Here is a 20,520-nt window from a genome sequence, read left to right as displayed (position 1 = left end):
TCAGTTCAGCCACTGTTCAATTTCAGTTCAGTCAGTTCAGTCCCCAGCTCAATCCCCAATTCAGTTCAGACACAGTACAGTCCTCAGTTCAGCCACAGTTCAGTTCGGTTCAATCCTGAATTCAGTCTCAGTCATGTATAAATTTTAGGGATACCACACATCTACTGGAAAAGATTCCAAGAAATATAGTCGACCACTGTCTTACAGTTACAGGTCATTTAGACCTACACCGCCCAGTTTTCTGGGTAAAAAAAATCAGGATCACACGATCCACAGTTCAAAGAGATCTAGCAGTTTCAGGTCATCTAGATCCCCAAAAAAACACCTTACCTGGGTACAAGAAAGGATCACACGATCCACAGAAGAAAGATCTGTCTCCGCAGCATCAGATTTCCCTTCTTTTAAAGGTTTCTTGGCACACGGCCAAAGAATAAGGGAAGGAGACTGATGAACCCCCTTCAGATCAGTCCGATCTACTTCTTGATCAGATTCGATGCACAGCAAGGAGAAGTCAGAAGAAGGAAGACTTATCACACTCTTCCTAATCTCAGAAAGCCTGCTCTGACACCATGTTTTCCAGGCTAGAGATATCAGAGGAGAGGAAGAGAGGAGGAAGGGAGAAGAGGAGAGAAGAAAAAATTTGGATTCAAACTTATGGCTGGTGGTGCCAGCCATTAGCTTTTATATTAGGGCGACCCAACTAATAATAAAAATAAGGGAAATTACAAGAGTGCCCCTGTGGCACTAAAGAACAGAAAAATAAATAAAAAACTAAGAGCGGCTAACTGATTTCAACAGAAATAATAAGAAACATGTTGACATTTTAATTGCACATTCTTCTAGTAGTTTATTGGTGTGCATGTTTCTCACTCCATTCCGTATGATTCTTTTAGGTTTTTGTACCAATCCATTTTCTTTATATGATTGTATTTATCTATAAGAGATACTTTGATCAGATTGACGATTAAGTTCCATTTTACCATTTGTAATAGTTATTGTTGGAGTTATTCTACCTTTCAGCATGTAGTTGTTATATTGCTTTTTTTTCTGCAGCATCTCTTCCATAGTTCCATTGTCAATTTCCTATATTTGCTCAATATCCCAAGATTCCATGGATGTGCTTAAGCCCAATGTATATTATGTCATACAACAACTTTTTTTTTACTTTATGATTAATAGTATTTTAGCTTATATTGCCTTAGTCTAAATTAGATTTTGGATTTGTTTCCATAGTTTCCAATTTCCCTGATCACAAGTAGGCGCTAAGTCCAGCCATGATAGTTCCATGGTTTGACTGTCTTCTTTGTTGTATTTTCTATTTTATTGTTTTGCTCTTTTTTTTTTTTTTATCAATAACTCAGGAAAACAATTTTATTAGAATTAGAGAAACAGTACAACCAGAAGTTGTGAGGGAAACAAAGAGGACACCAGATGTCCAAACCCCCAAAAATTACATATAGGCCCAAAACATTGACTGTTTTTGTACCCCCTTGTTTGGCCAGACTATCTTCATGGGGCCCAATACGAAAATAAGGATACTTTTAGCAGTTCTGTAGCTTACTGAAGTTTTTCTTTCTCTGGGGAATTTTAGAAATGGCTAACCATTTAAATAATATTGATAACTTTATACCTGCCTCTTCAAACTCTTTATTAATCATAATTGATGATTTCTTTGAATCAGAAGTTGTCCAAAAAACACTACTAGCTAATAGCTTCTAATATTTGTTTTGCTGGAATATTTGATTGTTGCTTCAGAGTTTTTTCTATTTAAATCAAAAGCTGTACTCTCCGTTCTTAATAAATTTTCTTTTTCCTTTTTTTTTCGATAAACAAAAAAAATGTTGAAAGGGAAACGAAATATGACTATTATTTCTTTTGTAGGTTGTTTTGCCATATTTTAAGTCAAAATTGCATTCAATATATAATAAACAAAGGGAAGCCGCACTTCAAGCAACTTTATGGGGAAATGATGATGCAAGTTTTGGTGACGTTGACTATTTTGATGGAGGGGAAACTTCTGTTGCTCGGAGAGGCTTGTTAGATACCGAGGCATCAAACTGGACACGTATAAGAAAGAGAATTGAGGCAATTATAGGTGTTTGCTACCCATGGCTACATGCAGGCAATGAAGGTATACATAGCTTTTAGTTGTTTGTCCAAGGCTTCAATCGTTTTGGGGATTTATTTTATTTTATTTTTTAACATTTTTAATAGTGGTACTGTTTCCCTTAGTTTTCTTGGAGGATGTTATTTATTTTTGTCTGAAAGTACCAAACTATGATCTGGCATATCTTATTTTTCTGAATTACCAAAACTTTAGGTTTTGAAATTAAAACTGAGTTCAATGCATGTCAGTTTGTAAGTGAGAAACTGGTAGTTCCATATTTTCATTAGTGGTAGTTGTATTTGAAATCCAGATATAAGAGAATGATGTCAACATGTTAAATTAGATATCTCATAACTGAATCTGTCTCTTGGCTCTTAGGAAATGGACAGTTGTAACCCCATTTACAGCATCCGTATCCATATGCATGTACATTTCTGTATCTAGGTATCTTGGTTTATTGCTGCTTGTCTTATTTGCTTTTGATGTGCATGTCATTAGGATTGTCAATGGACTTCAAAAGTCCAAAATCCAATCCAACATTCAACCTGATTATAATCTGAATCTGAATATATTATACTGATTTTAATATATAAAACTTATATAGTTATATTTTTTTGAAAGATAGATTCATATAGTTACATATAAAATATTAAAATATAATGTTATATTATTATTATACTATATATAAATTTATATATATATATATATACAGTAAACTCAATATTTCATATTTATATTAATTTATTATTTATAAGTTAAAAAATTAACTTTTTAAATTTTTCTTTATTTAAAAAAAAAAGTGGAGTCAGATTAAGTCCAAATCCGATCCAAGATTTTCAAATCTAAAAGGAATTCAGGTCAGATTCAGATTTCAGTTTTCATTAATTGGTCTGTTTACAGCCCTACAAGTCATGTGAATTCATTATTTCCTGCTTATTCAGCTTTTGCACCCCCCCCCCCTGTTCTACTTTATTTTATTTTTTGATTTTCTTTTCTCAGTTGCATAAGTTATGTCACTAATTTTAGTTTTTTGACAAGTCAATTAAGGTTGTAGTTCAGCATATCATTTTGTAAGTAGATCTGAGTATCTGACCACCATAGGCTTAAGTGCAGTTTGGTACTTTCTTGCCATTGCCATTTTTTGACAAATTAATTATTACAGCAAAATTGATTACCATATGTTTAGATGAAGTCTTTGTTGTTATTGGTGTTGTCATTGTGCAGTTCTATTGCTTATGTTTTCCCCTAGCCATATCAGATATGTAAGTCAACTTAGTTGCATCCTTTTTTCACTGTTGTTGTAATATGCAATTCGAACCTATATTTTCGATAAGTTAAGATGGAACCTGAAGTTTTCAAGGATCATTTTGCTTGTAATAATTATGGGAAATACATTTTTCTTTTGGGTCTAAGTTCATAATCTAGAGTTCATATGAGATGTCCAACATATGGATGAAATTGTGTATGAATCGGTTATCTAACAGAACCTATTAGTAGATTTTCTCTCCTGTTGGATTTGGAGCTGCTTTTCTATGTCACTTTGAATTTTCCAGCCACTCAATATAAATTTTTGAGTTTCTTGTACAGGATTGACATTTGCTTATCAGTTGTTATATCTGTTGGATGCAACCGGCTTTTATTCTCCTGGGCTACATGCACTTGGGATTCACGTCTGTCGTGCAACAGAACAGGAGCTGGTATACATATTTTCAGGGAGAAAAAACTCCCATCTTGGACTTCTTGCTTATTTATTGTTTTTTTTTTTACTTTTATCCTTACTTATTCTCACTACCTTGCAACTCTTTGCAAATTGATATCAAGGTAGATGGATACTTCTTCTAGAATTGCAAGGATAAGAAGTCGTGAACGTGAGAGACTTCGGGGCCCTCCTTGGTTAAAGGTATATATGGCTTATGACCTCTGTTTTCTTTTTGAAATGGCTCATCTAACAGAATTGTTGAAACTGAATATACAAAATTGCAATTTCATTTCAAATCAAATCGGCAACCTATGCTATTTATTATGAAGTTGCAACTATATATAAACTTATCATGCTTTCTTCAAAATTCAGTTCTTTTTGGAAGAGCACGGGGTAGATCAAAAAGGACGTGGGTAGAAGTAGTAAGAAATGATTTGCCAATAATTTAACTATGGATAATGGCACTAAATAGAACAGACTTACAAAACAGGATTCATGTAGCCAACCCCATATAGTTGGATAAGGCTTGGATGATGATGATGATGATGACAATACCAGTTGGATAAGACTTAGAGGAAAAGCCCTAGTTAAAGAAGACATAAGTTCCTCATACAGGACCTGAATGTTTTGGTATTTGAAACACCATGATCATTCTGATAAGAAATTTTATGAGTTTTAACTCTCAAAAAAAAAAAAAAGAAATTTTAGGAGTTTTTGTCCCACTTAGGTGAGCCAGTAGAATTAGATAAAGATTGCTTTATTGGGATACACAACCCCTGAATTTGACATTACATGTCCGTTAATGAATGTAATTTCTAAAAATGGGATCAGTAGGCATTCCTGAATCTACGTGTTGTACCAGTCCTTATTCTGGTGCAATTGGTTCATAGATTCCCTTTGGACTGAGATGAAGTGCCTAAAACAAAGTCAGGTTCTTAGGCCAGTGCCTTTGTTGGTTCGAGCTTTCTTTTACTTGAGGGGAGTGGGGTGGAGATGATCTGCCTCACTCACAGGTGGTTATTGATTGGGTTCAATGATAGTGCTGAGAAGCCTTGACTTTCTGTCATCTCATTAGAGAGGCAAGAGGTCTGGCTCCCAGAATGAATATATTCTTTCAGATGGACCCAGGGATTAGCTAACTTCTTGGTCAATAGCTTGGATCAAGTAGTGGGGAAATCTGAACTATATTGGGAGGCTCCCTTGCAGGATAGTGCATACTCTTGTATTTTTGGATCTTGTATTAGATATTCTTTTCCTCCTTATCACGAGCTTGTTGGGCCATGCCTTCTCCATTAGGTGCATTTGACATTTCCACATCCTTAGATTTTATTTCCCTTTAATATTATCTCTTTTGGTATTGTTCTGAACAAAATATAGTGTTAGTCCTTGACTAAAATGTGGGATGTGGAGGCATGAGATGAGGTGTTAGGACATGCATATGTATAACTGTGAGGCTTAAACCTCAGAAGTGAGAACTCCAAAATTTCAAGCTTAGCAGTCACCAGGTAACTGAAAACATCTCCAAGAGTTTAACTTTGAAATTTCAAAACTCCATTTGAAAATTGAGTGGCCACAATGAGTAGCTGATATAATTTATGGCTTTAAAACCAGAGATACGTGAAGTTGAAAATTAGTTACATTCTGTCATGACTCATGAGCCAGTGGAATGCTTGTAAGTTTTTTCTTTTGCAAATATACCCAATTTATCTAACCCATGGTTCAAACTTTGCAGGCATTACAAAGAGTTTTACTCAGCTGTATATATACAACGCTAGACTATGCACAGACTGGTCTAATAGCAGCTGTATTCTTTTTCAAAGTGAGTTTAAACTGCTCCTTTATGAGAAACCGGCTTTGGTAGACGAAAGAGCCCAAGTAGGGATGTAAGGCAAATGCATGTCCACAATGAGTATTCCCAGTATCAATAGTTGCTCATTGGTTATTTTTATTTGCCAAGAGATTATCTAGAATATGACAATGTTATCTTTATGTCTAATAATGCTGGAGGTTTCTCTTGATTCTTTTTTCTTTTCGCTGGATTAAGAGGTTCTTCAGTTTGAATGCACATAGGTTTCTTGATCATGCCATTTTGTGTACAACAAATGATCATTGTGTTAGTAAACCATTGCATTAGTTGAAGTGAGATTCTTTTATCACATAAACATTTCAACCAGGCTATCCCTCAAAATGTAAAATGTCAGGGAAATCCTCTTGTAAGCTTTTTGCATTGCCAACTCATGACAAGCAGAGGTCAAAATTGGTATTACACTTCTTGGATATAAAGTTCTTAAATTAAAAAAAAAAAAAAAAAAAAAAAAACGAAATGTATGCAATTCAATGATGTAAGATGGATAGCCAACCTTCCTATGAACACTTGGCAGGTGTTTAAAAATATAGGACTGTTGTAAAGAGAAAGAAAGGAAAAGGTGAAGAGAAATAGGGCAAAGGTTTAGAGCTATGATTTGGAGCTAATAAGATGGGAATAGCTTTAAGGAATGATTTAGGGTTGAAACCAAAAGTTAGATTTCAAATAAAGGATTCTAGAGAGAGAGAAAGAGAGAGAGAGAGAGAGAGAGATTTGGAGTGGGACTCTAGTGAAGAAGAGAGGGCTGCCACATGTTTACATGGAAGGGCTAGGAAGGGGCAAGGGAGAAAGGAGAGTTTAAGGAGAGAAGAGAGAAGGGGAAATGGGATAAGGAGAGGGTTGTTGATGTGGGACCTAATCACTTTATAATATAGTACAGTGGGGACTCGTGCGATGCATGAGATTTGTTAAGCGAAAGCTAAGCAACAGAAACACATTAAAGTATATAATTGTTTTATATTTTTTATTTTAAATAATTAATAGCTATTTATATATATGGTTCGACTATGATATAGGAAAGATATGATATCTGAAAATTTTTTGACCAATCAATTGGTATCATAAACATGGTAGCCAATCAGGTGTTATATATCAAAATTCATGGGTGGAATTTGATTGGTCAAAACTATTTTCAATACCATATCCTGCCTGCATCATAGATTTTCCCCTATATTTTATATATTACTGTTAATAATTATTTTACAATACAAAAATAACAATAATTAATTTCAGCTAGGATTGTTCATCAAACTAATGAAACCAACCAACCCGACCATTCGGTTTTCTAGTATTTTTGTTGGCCTTGGTTCAACAATTTCCCAAATTGACAAGGTTGGATCAAATTGGGAAAAAGAAAGACTTTGATTGGAGGTGTTTTCAGAGCAAATCAGCAATGAGTGTGCCTTGCCCCCCACCCACCTGCTGGATTCTTAAAACTGAATTTTGATGGCAGTAGTAGAGGGAACCCTGGACAGTCAGGGATTGGAGGTGTTTTCAGGGATGAGAATGGGGTCATTTCTGCATTATACTCAGGCCCAATTGGAGTGGGGGACTCCCTTAGAGCTGAGATTTATGCCGTTATGGAAGGGATCCAGAAAGCCAATGAGATGAATATCAGAAAAATCATAATTGAAGGGGACTCGGAGGTGGTAATAGGGTGGCTGAATAAAGATAACAGTAGCCTATAGAATTACAGTAATGAGAGGAAAAAGTTTTAAGTGGCTGATGAGGGAGATGGAAGTGAAGATGAGGTGGGTTCAAAGATCGGCTAATTCCTTGGCTGATGGATTAGCTAAACAAGAGGTAGAAAGGGACTCAATATTTTGGGCCAATTTGTAAACTACTGTTTCCATTTCCTTTTCTTTTCTTATGTGCTCAAGCTGTATGTGGAAGACAAGAGTGCTTGTCTTCTTCTTTGTAATCATCTTTTTCCTGATTTAATGAAGTTGCTAATGAATGTGTTATTGATCAAAAAAAAAAAAAAAAAAAAGAAAGACTTAGATATCTTGAAAAACATAATGAATTAAATAAAATGAAATGAAAGGAATGTCTGAATGGGTGAAATGTAGAGAACAGTAGGTATATGGAGAGGTTTTGATTGAGTTTTCTAGGGTTTCTAAGTTTGATGATATCTAGAGAAAATCTAATGTTTTGTAGAAACACAACAAAACCTGAAGGATGGTACAAACTTGTGTGATTGTTGAAGATATATTAAATCAATTAACTTGTGTTCCAGAAGATAGAATCACAGCTCAAATCCATTTTTAGATCAAACCTCTGGGAAAGAAGAAAAAGTAGTAAATGAGTGGTAGAAGAGAGTTATGGTTTTTGAACAGATAAGTGATGAAGATATAGTACTAAGGAAGATACGGGGATTATGTATGTACTCATGGCTGCTGATATGCATGGACTTTAGAGGTATTAGCTATATTTTGCCTTTTTTTTTATTTTGAAACTCCATTTGTGAAAAGGTTTAGTTAAAGATACTTCTAAATACTTGTATGTTCCCATTGTATTGCGCCTTAGTATTACTAAGGAAACTTTTAGGGAGGTGGAAGAAATGTCAAGAGATAGTTCAAAGGAGAAAGAGAAGGAGACTTTAATTTCAAGCAATAAGGGGGCTGGTTCTGGTTCTTCATTGGTCGAGGTGAACGAGAGTCTGAAGATTGATGAAAATAAATAGTTTGGAAATGACGAGAGAATAGTTGAGTTGTGGCCCAATTTTTTGAAAAGAATGTGATCTTTGAATTAGAAAGGATCAATGTGGACAGGGAGGCTTTTTTAACCAAGGAGAAACCTCCTAATGCTCAGTAAGGAGATTTAGAAGAAAGAAAACATATCAAACAGTGCAAGTTTCAAAAGTTTTTTCCAGATAAAGCTGGGAGTTTTTGGGGTGGTTCCAAAGAAGGGGAAGAAGACGAAGAAAACCATTCAGATAAGAAAAGAAAGTTTGGTTTAAGACATCAGAGGCAATGAGGAATTGGGTAAAGCATGGTGTTTAAGTCCCATTGAATGGGTTTCTGGGTTCAAGGTAGGTGTTTTTGTTTTAAGGTTGAGATAAAAGGTTATTTTTTGATAAATAAGGTTGAGATAAAAGGTTAGGTAGGAGTTATCAGTTTTGCTTGCTTGTATGAGTTTCAATGGAAGGGGATGTTATGTTTTCTCGGGTTTAAGCTTTGGTTGGGGTAGGGTACCTCAAAATGTAATTTATTTTCAGGGTTGTTTTTAGATATAAGAGGTTAAGCTGATATGTTGTTTTCCTGGGTTAGGTGATGTCTTATCTGAAGGGATGAGAGGTCCATCATATGGATGGCTGAACCCTGCAGGAAGGTTGGGCGAAATATCAAAAATTTCTCTCTCTCATCTGGTTATCGCATTCCCTATTTTAGAAAACTGCATTTTCAATGATCAATCTTGAAACAAACAGGACCAAATTTGAAACCAAAAAGGGAGGAGAGGGATATACCTGATACGGAGTAACAGTAACTCCCAATGAAGGTGTTCACGCCCAAGGAGAAAACCAAAATTTGCTCCCACTAAAAATGACAGTGTGAGGTGAAGCAAAATCAGTAGGACAGCTCTTCAGCAAGAACCGAATTCTTCAGCAAGAATGTAGTAAAGGGCTGGTGAGCACAACTTCAAATTGCCTCTTCTAGCAAGAAGCATTATTAAGAACGGTTATTGATCACTCCCATTGGTGGAGATCGAACTAGGTAGGGGCGGCAAGAACAGGAAGAAAAGAGCAGAAGACAGGAGCAGTCAAACTGTGAGTTGTCTTCTCTCTCAATTTAGCAGATTGTGAGTGTGTTTGGAGGTCCGCCCTTCTCTCCTATTTATAGCCTTAAAGAGAGGTTCTTCTAATCCTATTAGGAGTTTCCTTATCCAAATCTTATATATGGATCTGGACTCTCTTTAAGAGATAAGGATAATCCCTTATCTTATCTGCAGATGAAGATCAGCCTTCCTAATCAAATTAGGAGTTTCCTTATCCAAATCTTTATTTGGATCTAGACTCTTTGAGTGGATAGGGATAATCCCTTATCCTATCAGCTGATCCAAATCCCAGAACCGCCCCTTATTTAATTGATCTTATTAAGTCAATTCGAATGGGCTCTAGGCCCATCAAGTCTATGTGGTCACTAGCCCTCTTAACCCACACTGCATGTACCTTAGGTCTCACCCTGGCAGCTGAGACAAGCCACCCCAACCAACTTGGCGGCACATCAGTGTCAGCCTTGACAGGATAAATCTCACCAGATCTATCTAACGGGTGTGAAGATTCTAAACTAACACGAGTCTCATTAAGTGTCCAGTTCAAGGGTATTACACAGAAATACACCACAATGACATGAATCAATTATGTACTTTATTCATTTACAATAAATGTCAAAAAGGTACATCAATCTGATTGGAGCTAAGGGCATAACTGTCTAACATTATCACCAGTTTGTATCCTCCTTTTTTTTCATTAATAAATTTTCTTCTTTATTTATCTTCAAAAAAAATAGTACAATACCATACTTTACCAGTTTACCTCTTAAAACAAAAAGATAAAAAAGGAATCATGATTTAAGGAAAGAACACCAATACAAGCTCCAAGGGCACAAAACTCAGTTTCTTATTCCTTTTTGCCTCAAGGAGGAAAGATAACTATACATACAAGTAATTGGGGTTGCTTATATCGTTGTTTGTTCACCATGATTATGAAATTTCCACTGCACACCCAAAACAGAAAACACTATAACTTCTAACTTACTGACCTAATGAATTTGAAACTATAAAAAACCCTAATAGTGACCTCACTGTCATCCTTCTTTCCCTCTCTCTTACGTTCCAGCTGATCACCTGCATTCTGCTCTTCCTTCTGGACAATGAAAGAGAAAAAGATTCACCTTTACTCTTCACCCACTTCCTCCTCTTCCCCCTATTGATCCCACTCATTGTCCTTCCCATGCTTTTCTTTTTCTTTATTTTTTCTTCCCTCCTAATTTTCTCACTATGTTCGAAGGCCTTCCTTGCAAATTCTTCCCCTTCCCAAAAAAACAAACCCAAGGATTTGCCTACAGTGACCTCCCTCTCTACCAACTTGTCAATTTCAACACCACCATTTCGGACCAGAGTTTAATCCTGGACTATCCCCCCTCCGACCTCCCCCTCTTCCTGTCTTTTCCTTCTCTTCCCCTCCAAACAACCATCTTTCCCTACCTCCCTTACTCCCACTCCTTCCGCCCCCTAAGAAGAATCAAGAACTCTCTTTTTTCTGCTGTACACCTTTTCTTTTCTCTCATTCCCTCCTAACTCCCCAAATGGCCTTTTCTGGGACCCCCTAGAGACTCTGCGTCTTCCCCAAGCTCCTTTCCCCGTCCCTCTTTCGACCTGTGTTCAGACCTTCGACCAACATCTGAGATAGGGGTGCTTACCTCTTGGTCGATCCACTTGTCACTAAACTCAAAAGCATCATCAGTAGCTCCTTCCCTGTCCTTTGTTAAACAAATCAGTGGGTCCAAGGTCCTATCTTCTTCCCCTACTAAGAAAAGTGTCGGAGCCAAGGAAACTATGGTCACCTGCTAGGAAAAGTCGGTCTTTGACTTCCCCCGACAAAACTCAGTCCCTAGCCTTCCTTCCTCTCCCATCTTAAGACCCTGCTTGTTAGCCCCACGGTGAGCTCCCTCCTCTTTGGACAATGAAGCAACTCATGTGGCACCTGAAGCTCTTGCGAGGTCCCTATTTCCTCTCCTTCGCTAAAATTCCATCATCTTTTTGCCTTCTCCATATTTAGCAACCATCCAAACCCAAACATCCTTTTGGTCCTCACCTTTTGAAATATTTTTCAAGAAACCCCTCTTAAACTGCATTTTACCAATAACGCCCCTCCCTTTCTTTACCCCCAACTTCGCCAACTCTTCCTCCCTCACAGCTTCCCCACTCCTGTGAGCCCCACCTATAGGAGATTAGAAGTTAATTCCTCCCGCCACCTGTGTCCCTCTAACTTCCCCTTCTACCACGTGTGAACCAAGCTCCCCCTCCTTATCTTTCTCCCTCACTATGTGTCCTTCCTTGTTTAAATCTGAACCTTTCTCTCCATCTGAAATTCCACAACTTCCCTTCCCATCATCCACCTCACAATCATCTTCCTCCTTCAACAGATTGTTCATCTTCCTTTCCTAGAACTGTTCTCCTTAGCCCCAAGGAAACATCCCTCTTTGCGATTATTACCCTGCATCATTGCAAAAGAAAAAAAAAGTGCCATCCTCTCCCTCTATAACTAACCTCATATTGTATTTCTCCCCAGCAAAAAGCAACTCTATCTCTTTCAGAAAGTCTGAGACATTCCACACTTCTACCAACAGTCTAGCAGAGTCCAACTTATTCCAAGTCCTATTCCTATCGTCAAATTTGAGAAAACTACCACAAGCTTTTTCCGATTTCTCGAGTGTAACAGTAGAAATAGCTGATAACTAATTCTGATGTATACTTTGTGAAGAAAAGTAGAAGACACTAAGAGATTTCAGCAAGCAAGAGAGAGAGAGAGAAGAAGAAAAGAGAATTGGATGAAGCCAGAATTGAATGATATGGCTGCCAACCCCTCTTTGATTTATATACTTAAAAATAAAAGAATGGCAGACTACAAGAATGCCCTTAGTAGGGCGGATACTTTAAGTAGCTGAGCAGTCACAACTTAAATAACATAAACTAATGGGCCTAAAGCCCAATAACTTCCTAACTTAACAACTTAAAAATAAAAATAAAAGATTGGGCCCAATAACTTGAAATCGGCCCAACTCAACACTCCTCCTCAAGTTGGGAGTAAATGTCACACATTCCCAACTTGCGTAGATCATGCTCCAACTTGTTCCTTGCAACACCTTTTGTGAGAACATCAGCAAGCTGCAAATCAGAAGCAATGTATAGAAGACAAACTTCCCTTGAAATCACCACTCTCTCCTCAGAAGACAAACTCCTGCCTCAACACCAATCTCTCCTAACAAGGAGCAGATCCAGAGAAGCTCTGAAACTCCATGTGCCATGGCTCTGTATTCAGCTTCTGCACTTGACCTTGCTACAACTGTCTATTTCTTACTTTTCCACGAGACTAGATTACCCCCAACAAGAGTGCAAACTCCTAATGTAGATCTCCTGTCATCAAGGCATCCTACCCAATTAGCATTTGTATAAGCCTCTAGCTTCAACTATCCATGATCAACAAATAGTATGTCTCTGCCTGGGTATCCCTTCAGATAAGCAAGAATCCTGTCAACAGCCTCCCAATGATGGACTCGTGGGGCATGCATGTATTGACTCACCACGCTCACTGCATAGGAGATGCTTGGTCTTGTTATATACAAATATAGCAGTCGCTCCACAAGTCTCTGATATCTCCCAATGTCCTTTACCAACTCACCTTCTGATGCATTAATTCTGTGATTCTGATCAATAGGAATATTGACTGCCTTTATTCCAAGTTTCCATGTTTCTTGTAAAAGGTCCAAAACATACTTCCTCTAAGAAATAAAAATTCCATGTTTTGATCTTGCAACCTCAATGCCCAAGAAATACCTTAACTCCTCAAGATCCTTAATTTCAAATTCTCTTTGTAGATTCTTCTTCAGACTGTCAATCTCACTCAGGTCATTTCCTGTGACTATAATATCATCCACATAAACAATCAAGACTGACACCAAGGAGACTGTTTTAACCATAAAGTGACTTTTTCAGTCTGCATTACCTTCCCCTTTTCAGCATCACTGTAGAAACCAACAGGAAGATCCATATACACTTCTTGCAAATCCCCGTTAAGAAAAGCATTTTTTGCATCAAGTTGGAACAGGGGCCAAGAGTATGTAGCAGCAAGAGAGAGAAGGATCCGAACAGAAGTCGTCTTTGCAACTGGTGCAAAGGTCTCTAAGTAAGTAATCAATGCCATACGTTTGAGTGTACCCTTTTGCAACCAATCTGGTCTTATACCTTTCTATACTTCCATCTGCCTTCCATTAACTGTATAAACCCATCTGCATCCAACAGTCTCCTTGCCCTCTGGTAGATCCACAATCTTCCTTGGGTATAGACACAAAGTCAAAAGAAGAAAGGAAAGCTCGATAAGGAGAAAGTCCATTGTAAGATAGGTACTATGAGATACAATGAGCAGTACACTTTCTCTTCCCTTTCTTGAGTGTAGTAGGAAGGTTCAGGTCATCCGTAATGGGATTAGTAGAATTAATAGAAACTGAACCATTTGAAGGATCAAGAGGAATACCTGAGTCCATGTTAGTCGAATCTAGAGTCTCCAAGGAACCGATAGGAAGTGATGTGGGTTCTGCTGCAATGGAATCCACCTCCCTGTGAAGTCGCTGTTGTGAGTAACACTGAGAAGTAGGACGTAAGGGAGGTGGTAAGATAGGTGACGTAAGAGGATGAGACACAGGAGTGGACATAGGGAATGGAACTGGAAGAGGAATAGACTGCTCACTCACTGCCCCAAAACATTCCCCCTGAGAAAAACCCTTCAAGAAAAAGGATGTGGACTCAAAAAATGTGACATCCATAGTAACATACCGACTCCTAGAGATTGGGTCATAGCAGCAGTACCCTTTCAGATTTTCTCCATACCCAAGAAAAACACACTTATTTGCCTTTGCGTCGAGCGAGCGGTGAGGACCAAGAACATGTGTCTTGGCAATAAATCCGATTGAAATATGAGGAAGTAGAGAAGAGAAGGGAAGAATAGAGAAGAGAAGAAGAAAGGAAGAAGAAAAGGCTTGGAGCAATGCAGCAGTGCTGGTGGCGCCAACTTCTATTATATTATATAGGGCAGCATAAATAAGAAGGGAAAGGACTCTTGTGCCCCTGCTGTAAGTGAAGTACAATAACAGAAAATAAAAAAGTCTTTAACTAGCCAAACATACCCTAACACAAATAACTAAATTATTTCAACACTCCCTCTCAAGTTGGAGCATAGATGTCAATCATGCCCAACTTGTCACACAAACCATTGTGTGCCGCACATGATGAAGACCTTTGATGAAGATATCTGCAAATTGTTCTTCTGAGCTGACATATGGAGTACACACTTCTTCATTTACAAGTTTCTCTCTAATAAAATGCTTGTCCACTTCAATGTGTTTCGTCCTATCATGCAGGACTGGATTAGCAGCAATATTGATGGCAGCTTTATTGTCACAGTAGAGTGACATAGGGTTGCTCACTGCAAAACCCAGTTCACCTAACAGATTTCTTATCCACATGATTTCAGCAACCCCATGAGACATCGCTCTATATTCTGCTTCAGCACTAGATCTAACCACCACACACTGTTTTTTACTTCTCCATATGACCAGGTTTTCTCCTACAAAGGCACAATACCCACTGGTAGACGTTCGATCATCAACTGCCCCTGCCCAATCAGCATCAGTATATACTTCCACTTTTAAGTATCTATGTTTTTGGAACAACAAACCAGCTCCAGGAAACTTCTTGAGGTATCTAAGGATCCTCTCTGCAGCTTCAAAGTGAGTTGTCCTAGGATTGTGCATGAACTGACTAAGGACACCCATTGCATATGCAATATCAGGCCTGGTCATAGACAAATACAATAGTCTCCCTACAAGTTTCTGGAACTTCTTCACATCTTTCAAAAACTCTCCCTTACTATCTCTCAGATGATGATTAGATTCAATTGGTGAGTCAATTGGTTTTACCCCCAACTTGCTTGTATCTTCTAGTAGATCTAGTACATATTTCCGTTGGGAAATAAGGATGCCCTTGTGAGAGCGGGCAACTTCAATTCCAAGGAAATAATGTAAGGGGCCTAGATCTTTCACCTCAAATTGAGTGGCTAAGAATTTTTTGTCCCCATTTTTCAGCCCCCCAATCTCATGTGATCACTATGTCATCCACATACACAATTAGATCTGCAATTTTTCCTTCACCTTTTTTCACAAATAGAGTGTGATCTGACTGGCATTGTTTGAACCCCATCTGTTGAACTGCTAAGTGGAACTTACTAAACCAAGCCCAAGGTGATTGTTTCAACCCATATAAAGATTTTTTTAACCTGCACACTTTTTGTCCATTGCCTTTGGCACTTATAAGCATACGATGATCTATGAAAGCTAGAAATTTCCATGGACTATCCACCTCAGGATAGTTCTTAGAGATGCCTACCATGTATCCCAGGTTTAGCCCGAACCATGCCTTCTCTCACAAGGAGATTGGTTTCAGTGCTCACACCGTTTGCACAGCCTTTTACAGCTGTGCATTGGGAATATCTCCATACTTGTATGCTTTTTTTCATGGGGAGATATTCCCAATGCAAGGCTGCAAGGGACTGCACGAACAGTGTGAGCACGGTCTTGTGAGGACCAAATCCGATTTCCATAAGAAGGTACCATGATTAATTAAGTTTGCATGTATTACCTTAATTTACCATAACTCATACAAAGACAATGGGTCTTATGGTACCTCTCTGCATTTTACTTTAGAGTTTGCAGGTTTCTGGTATGTTCTCTTGACACCACTAATAGATAAAACCAAGATGTCATTTTGGTATAGGTAAATATCATAGTATTAAAAAGTCCTTGAAAATTACAGCGTGCCATTGTTTCTTTCTGTAGATTAAGTCAGAGACTTGAGACAATCTGATTTTGGAAGTAATGATATTTAATTGGCAATGTTCAGATGATGGAATGGTGGTACCAATCTGCTGAGGAAAGAATGTCAGCACCAACTGTGTACCCCCCTCCCCCTCCTCCACCACCCCCTAAGGTAAGCTCATCATTTTTCTGCATCCAATTTTGGTATTTATTGTCTATTTTAGCTCTGGTGTGATTGTGAAGTACAAAGACTTATGACTTCTATTTACATGACAGATGGGTGGAATATAAAATCCGAGAAATTTAACTTTCACTGTTAAGTTGTTTATTTTATTTTATTTTTGCTTGAAACAGGTTGCCAAAGAGGGGATTCCTTTGCCACCCGACCGAACAATTTGCCCTCTGTGCTCCCAGAAGCGTGCAAATCCATCAGTAGTAGTAGTATCGGGGTTTGTCTTCTGTTACACCTGCATATTCAAGTATATTTCACAGGTGCAAATCTCCATACTTGTTACGTTTTTTTTTTTTTTTTTGCAAGTGATAGAATAGATCCAGTTAATATTTTATCCCTACTTAAATTTTTCCTCTCCTCTTTCTTACTTGCCACAGTATAAGCGCTGCCCTGTCACATTGATACCGGCCACTGTTGACCAGATTAGGAGACTCTTTCATGACATGTAGCACGTCTAGTTGCAATTTGTAAGGGTTCACTTCTATGAGATTTGTAATAGCCATGTTGGATATGTACTTAAAATGGGCCACCCCTATGGGAACCTGGGCCACCCCTCCCTAATTGAATACTCTATCATTATCCTTTTTGTGGTGTTTTATTCCCTTAAAATGTTTCTGCCTAATTATTAGTGTGAGCCTGGAAAATTGATTTATAATCGTGAGCGGATGATTCCGCCCTAGTTGGTTGGGCTAAGCTTAGGTTGAGATGCTTCACGATTAACAGCTTGAAATAGCAGTTTTGGTTAGGGGTGGCAAATGGGTGAGTTGGATTGGATAAGGGTTGAATATCAATCCATCATGATTCATCATCAATTCTATCATAACTAACATTGATTCACACATATTGACCCAAGGTTCGAAGTATCGGAAATGCAAAGTGTATCGAAATGACAATTTTAAGAGACATATCAAGATACATTTTGAATACGTATGGTTATGGACGAAAAATCAAGATACACATAAGTATGGTAAAAATTTCAAATAAATCTTAAAAAATAAATTACTAATTATATTTACATATTATATATGATTGTAAATAAGTCATTTAAATGTAAAAAATCATAATTTAGTGGTTTATATAAAGTGACATATCGGGACACAATTAATAACCATTGAAAAATGATGGAATAACTAAAATGTAAAAAAACACAAAATAAAAAATAAAATGTCAATGTCAATTTTCAAAAACCAATATAATTAATTCTAACATTTATTAATAAAAACTTGTCACTCATTAAGAAAAGTGAAAATTTACTTATTAGCAAACTTGTGGTCTTAAAATCAAGTGACTAATTAATATATGCCTTGGAGTACTTGGCTAATTAATGAAAGAGAAATTAGACTTAAATAAACGATATTAATATTCTGACTGTTTCGGGCCCATATTAGCCGATATAGATCCGAAACAGCCCGATACAGGCTCGTATCAGTCGATACGTACGAAAAGAAATGGAACAAATGATTTATACATGTTTCATACATCAGATTTTTGTCAAAACGATACGTATTGGCCAATGCAGACCAATAATTTGCAATATTTTGAACCTTGTATTGACCCACTTGATCCATCCATATTGATCCTTAACCATCCTCGCCCATATTGACCCACCTATCTTCACCTATAAATACAAAAGTGGGTCAGGACGGCTCGTATACCCGAAATAATAATTTTTAAGATGAACATCTCTCTCAAGGTTGTCAAGTGGCAGAAACGGGTTGGATTGACCCATATACCGAAATAATAAAATGTGAGAGGACCATCTCTCAAGATTGCCACGTGGTAGAAATGGGTCGAGGCAACTCATATACTTGAAAATAACAATTTTTGAGAGAATAATCTTTCTCAATGATGCCACGTAAAAGAACCGGGGTGGGTTGACACTATACCCAAAAAAAAAAACATTTTGACAAATCATTTGTTAAGATTGCCACATGACAGAAACGGGTTGAGTTGACCCGTATATCTGAAAAAACATTTTTGAATCATCTCTCTCAAATTTTCCATGTGACAAAAAATGGGTAAAGTCAACCTGTATATGCGAAAATGCAAAATAAAAAATTGTAGACAAATGCAGAAAATACAAAAATACCAAAAAATTATACAAATTTCAGAAAAATACAGAAAATACCAGAAAATTATGAAAAGGTAGAAAAATACAAGAAAATTGCAGAAAATGTAGAACTTTTGCAGAAAAAATTAGAAAAAATGCAAACAAATACTAGAAAATTGTAGGAAATGCATGAAAACATGAGAAAAATGCAGAAATTATGCAAAAAAGCACCAAAAAAATTTAGAAATGTGGAAAAATACCAAAAAAATCAAAAAAATATAGAAAAATACCAAAAAATTGCAAAAAATGCAGAAAATACCCAAAAATTACAAAAAAAAATGCATAACTTTTATAAAAGTGCTTTCATAAAAGTACTTCCGTAAAAGTGCTTTCATAAAAGTACTTTCATAAAGCGCTTTCATAAAAGCACTTTTATAAAAATGTTTTATTCTTTCAAAAAAGTACTTTTATAAAAGCGCTTTCGTGTAAAAGTGATTTCATAAAAGTGTTTCCGTAGTACTTTTATAAAAGTATTTCTATAAAAGTATTTCCGTATAAAAGTATGTTTATAAAAGTGCTTGTGTAAAAGTACATTTGTAAAAGTGTTTTCGTGTAAAAGTGTTTTCGTAAAAATACTTTTCATAAAATTGCTTTTGTAAAAGTGTTTTCGTGTAAAATTGCATTTGAATACAAAGGTTAACAAAAGCAATTTTATTTCATTTGTAATAAAAAAAAATGTAATGTGACATGGTGGTTTTGATTTGTAATGAGATGTGTGTGGTGTGTGTGTGTGTGGTGTGTGTGTGTGTGGTGTGTGTGCTAAGAGACCTGAGTTTGAGTCACTTCAACTACTGTATTTCTAAGATTTTGCGAGTATAGACCCAACCCATCCTGACCTGCACAACCCAACCCACCCTTACCTTAACCATTTTCCACTATCCCTAATGGGTTACTCGACCCCTATTGACCTGTCAATAGAATGGGTGGTGATGAAGGAAAATTTGGCCCGACCTCTTTATTATGAGACACGTGGCAGAAACGACAGTTCGGCAAAAGGAGTCAAGCCTAGGCGGGAACAAGGGCACACTTCGCCGAACTAACCCACCTTGTAACAGCTCGGGGTAGACTTCGCCGAACTGCCACTTTGTAACAGCTCGGGACACCCTTCGCCGAACTGCCACCTTGTAACAGCCCGGGACACACTTCGCCGAACTGCCACCTTGTAACAGCCCGGAACACACTTCGCCGAACTGCCACCTTGTAACAGCTCGGGACACACTTCGCCGAACTGACCCACCTTGTTACAGTTCGGGATACCTCCGAGCTCAAGACCGCCTCACTCAGCACTTCGCATCATCTTCTAGGCACGCCTGACTGACTTGGGACCTGACGTTTTGGCAGCAGCACTCTAAACGGCCACCTGCCACCGCCACTAACGCCGCCATCTCCAGTTAGACGGTTAGGCAGTGACAGTTCTGTCTCAGCAGAAGGGACGACAGCCAAGTTGACAAGCGCAAGAGTAATCATACCCGATCTGACAAGGGCCTCGGGACGAGTACGCGAAGCGACTATAAGAACCCCCTGCCCCCCCGACAGCGGAGGTATGCAAAAACTTTGCGCTATCTGGTATTACCTTGCTTTTGAAAGATTCTAACTTGAGCTTCGGAGCCTCTACACCGGGTTCCCCCCAGAGCTTTCCCATCTCTTCCGTTTCAGGATCCCTGCTACCTCGTTCGAAAGCAAGGCAGCGGACAGCTAAGACCAGCCGGATCGCGCTCCATCAATTGGCGTCGTCTGTGGGAAACGGTTCAAAAAGCCTCCCCCCAAACTTCGATACCCCCTTTCTTCTTCAAAAATCCCAACACTCATGGCCTCCTCCAGCAACACCGGATGCGGCACGGAGACAAACGCCACCGAGGAGCAACTTCAGTTCCCCGTAGTGTGCGTTGGACAGTTCACCATCCCCCTTTCGGCGGATG

General features: G+C 38.0%; 1 protein-coding gene across 1 annotated transcript in view; it reads left to right on the top strand.

Moving 5' to 3' along the window:
• Positions 1-17,113, top strand: part of PEX12 (peroxin-12) — a 70,810-nt gene extending 53,697 nt beyond the window's left edge. Inside the window, exons 4-10 of the mRNA XM_088958975.1 lie at positions 1,882-2,131; positions 3,695-3,804; positions 3,933-4,007; positions 5,539-5,625; positions 16,345-16,431; positions 16,614-16,751; positions 16,869-17,113. Coding sequence (XP_088815101.1) covers positions 1,882-2,131; positions 3,695-3,804; positions 3,933-4,007; positions 5,539-5,625; positions 16,345-16,431; positions 16,614-16,751; positions 16,869-16,940 — 819 coding nt within the window. The 3' untranslated portion in view covers positions 16,941-17,113. The remainder of the gene's footprint in view (positions 1-1,881; positions 2,132-3,694; positions 3,805-3,932; positions 4,008-5,538; positions 5,626-16,344; positions 16,432-16,613; positions 16,752-16,868) is intronic.
• Positions 17,114-20,520: the final 3,407 nt, after the last annotated feature.

This window comes from Nelumbo lutea, chromosome 1 (assembly GCF_056320005.1).
Source record: "Nelumbo lutea isolate HS-2025 chromosome 1, American lotus-T2T, whole genome shotgun sequence".
Classification (NCBI taxonomy): Eukaryota; Viridiplantae; Streptophyta; class Magnoliopsida; order Proteales; family Nelumbonaceae; genus Nelumbo; species Nelumbo lutea.
The sequence above is the reverse complement of the archived record's forward strand: the minus strand, read 5'-3'. Positions and strand labels throughout refer to the sequence as shown.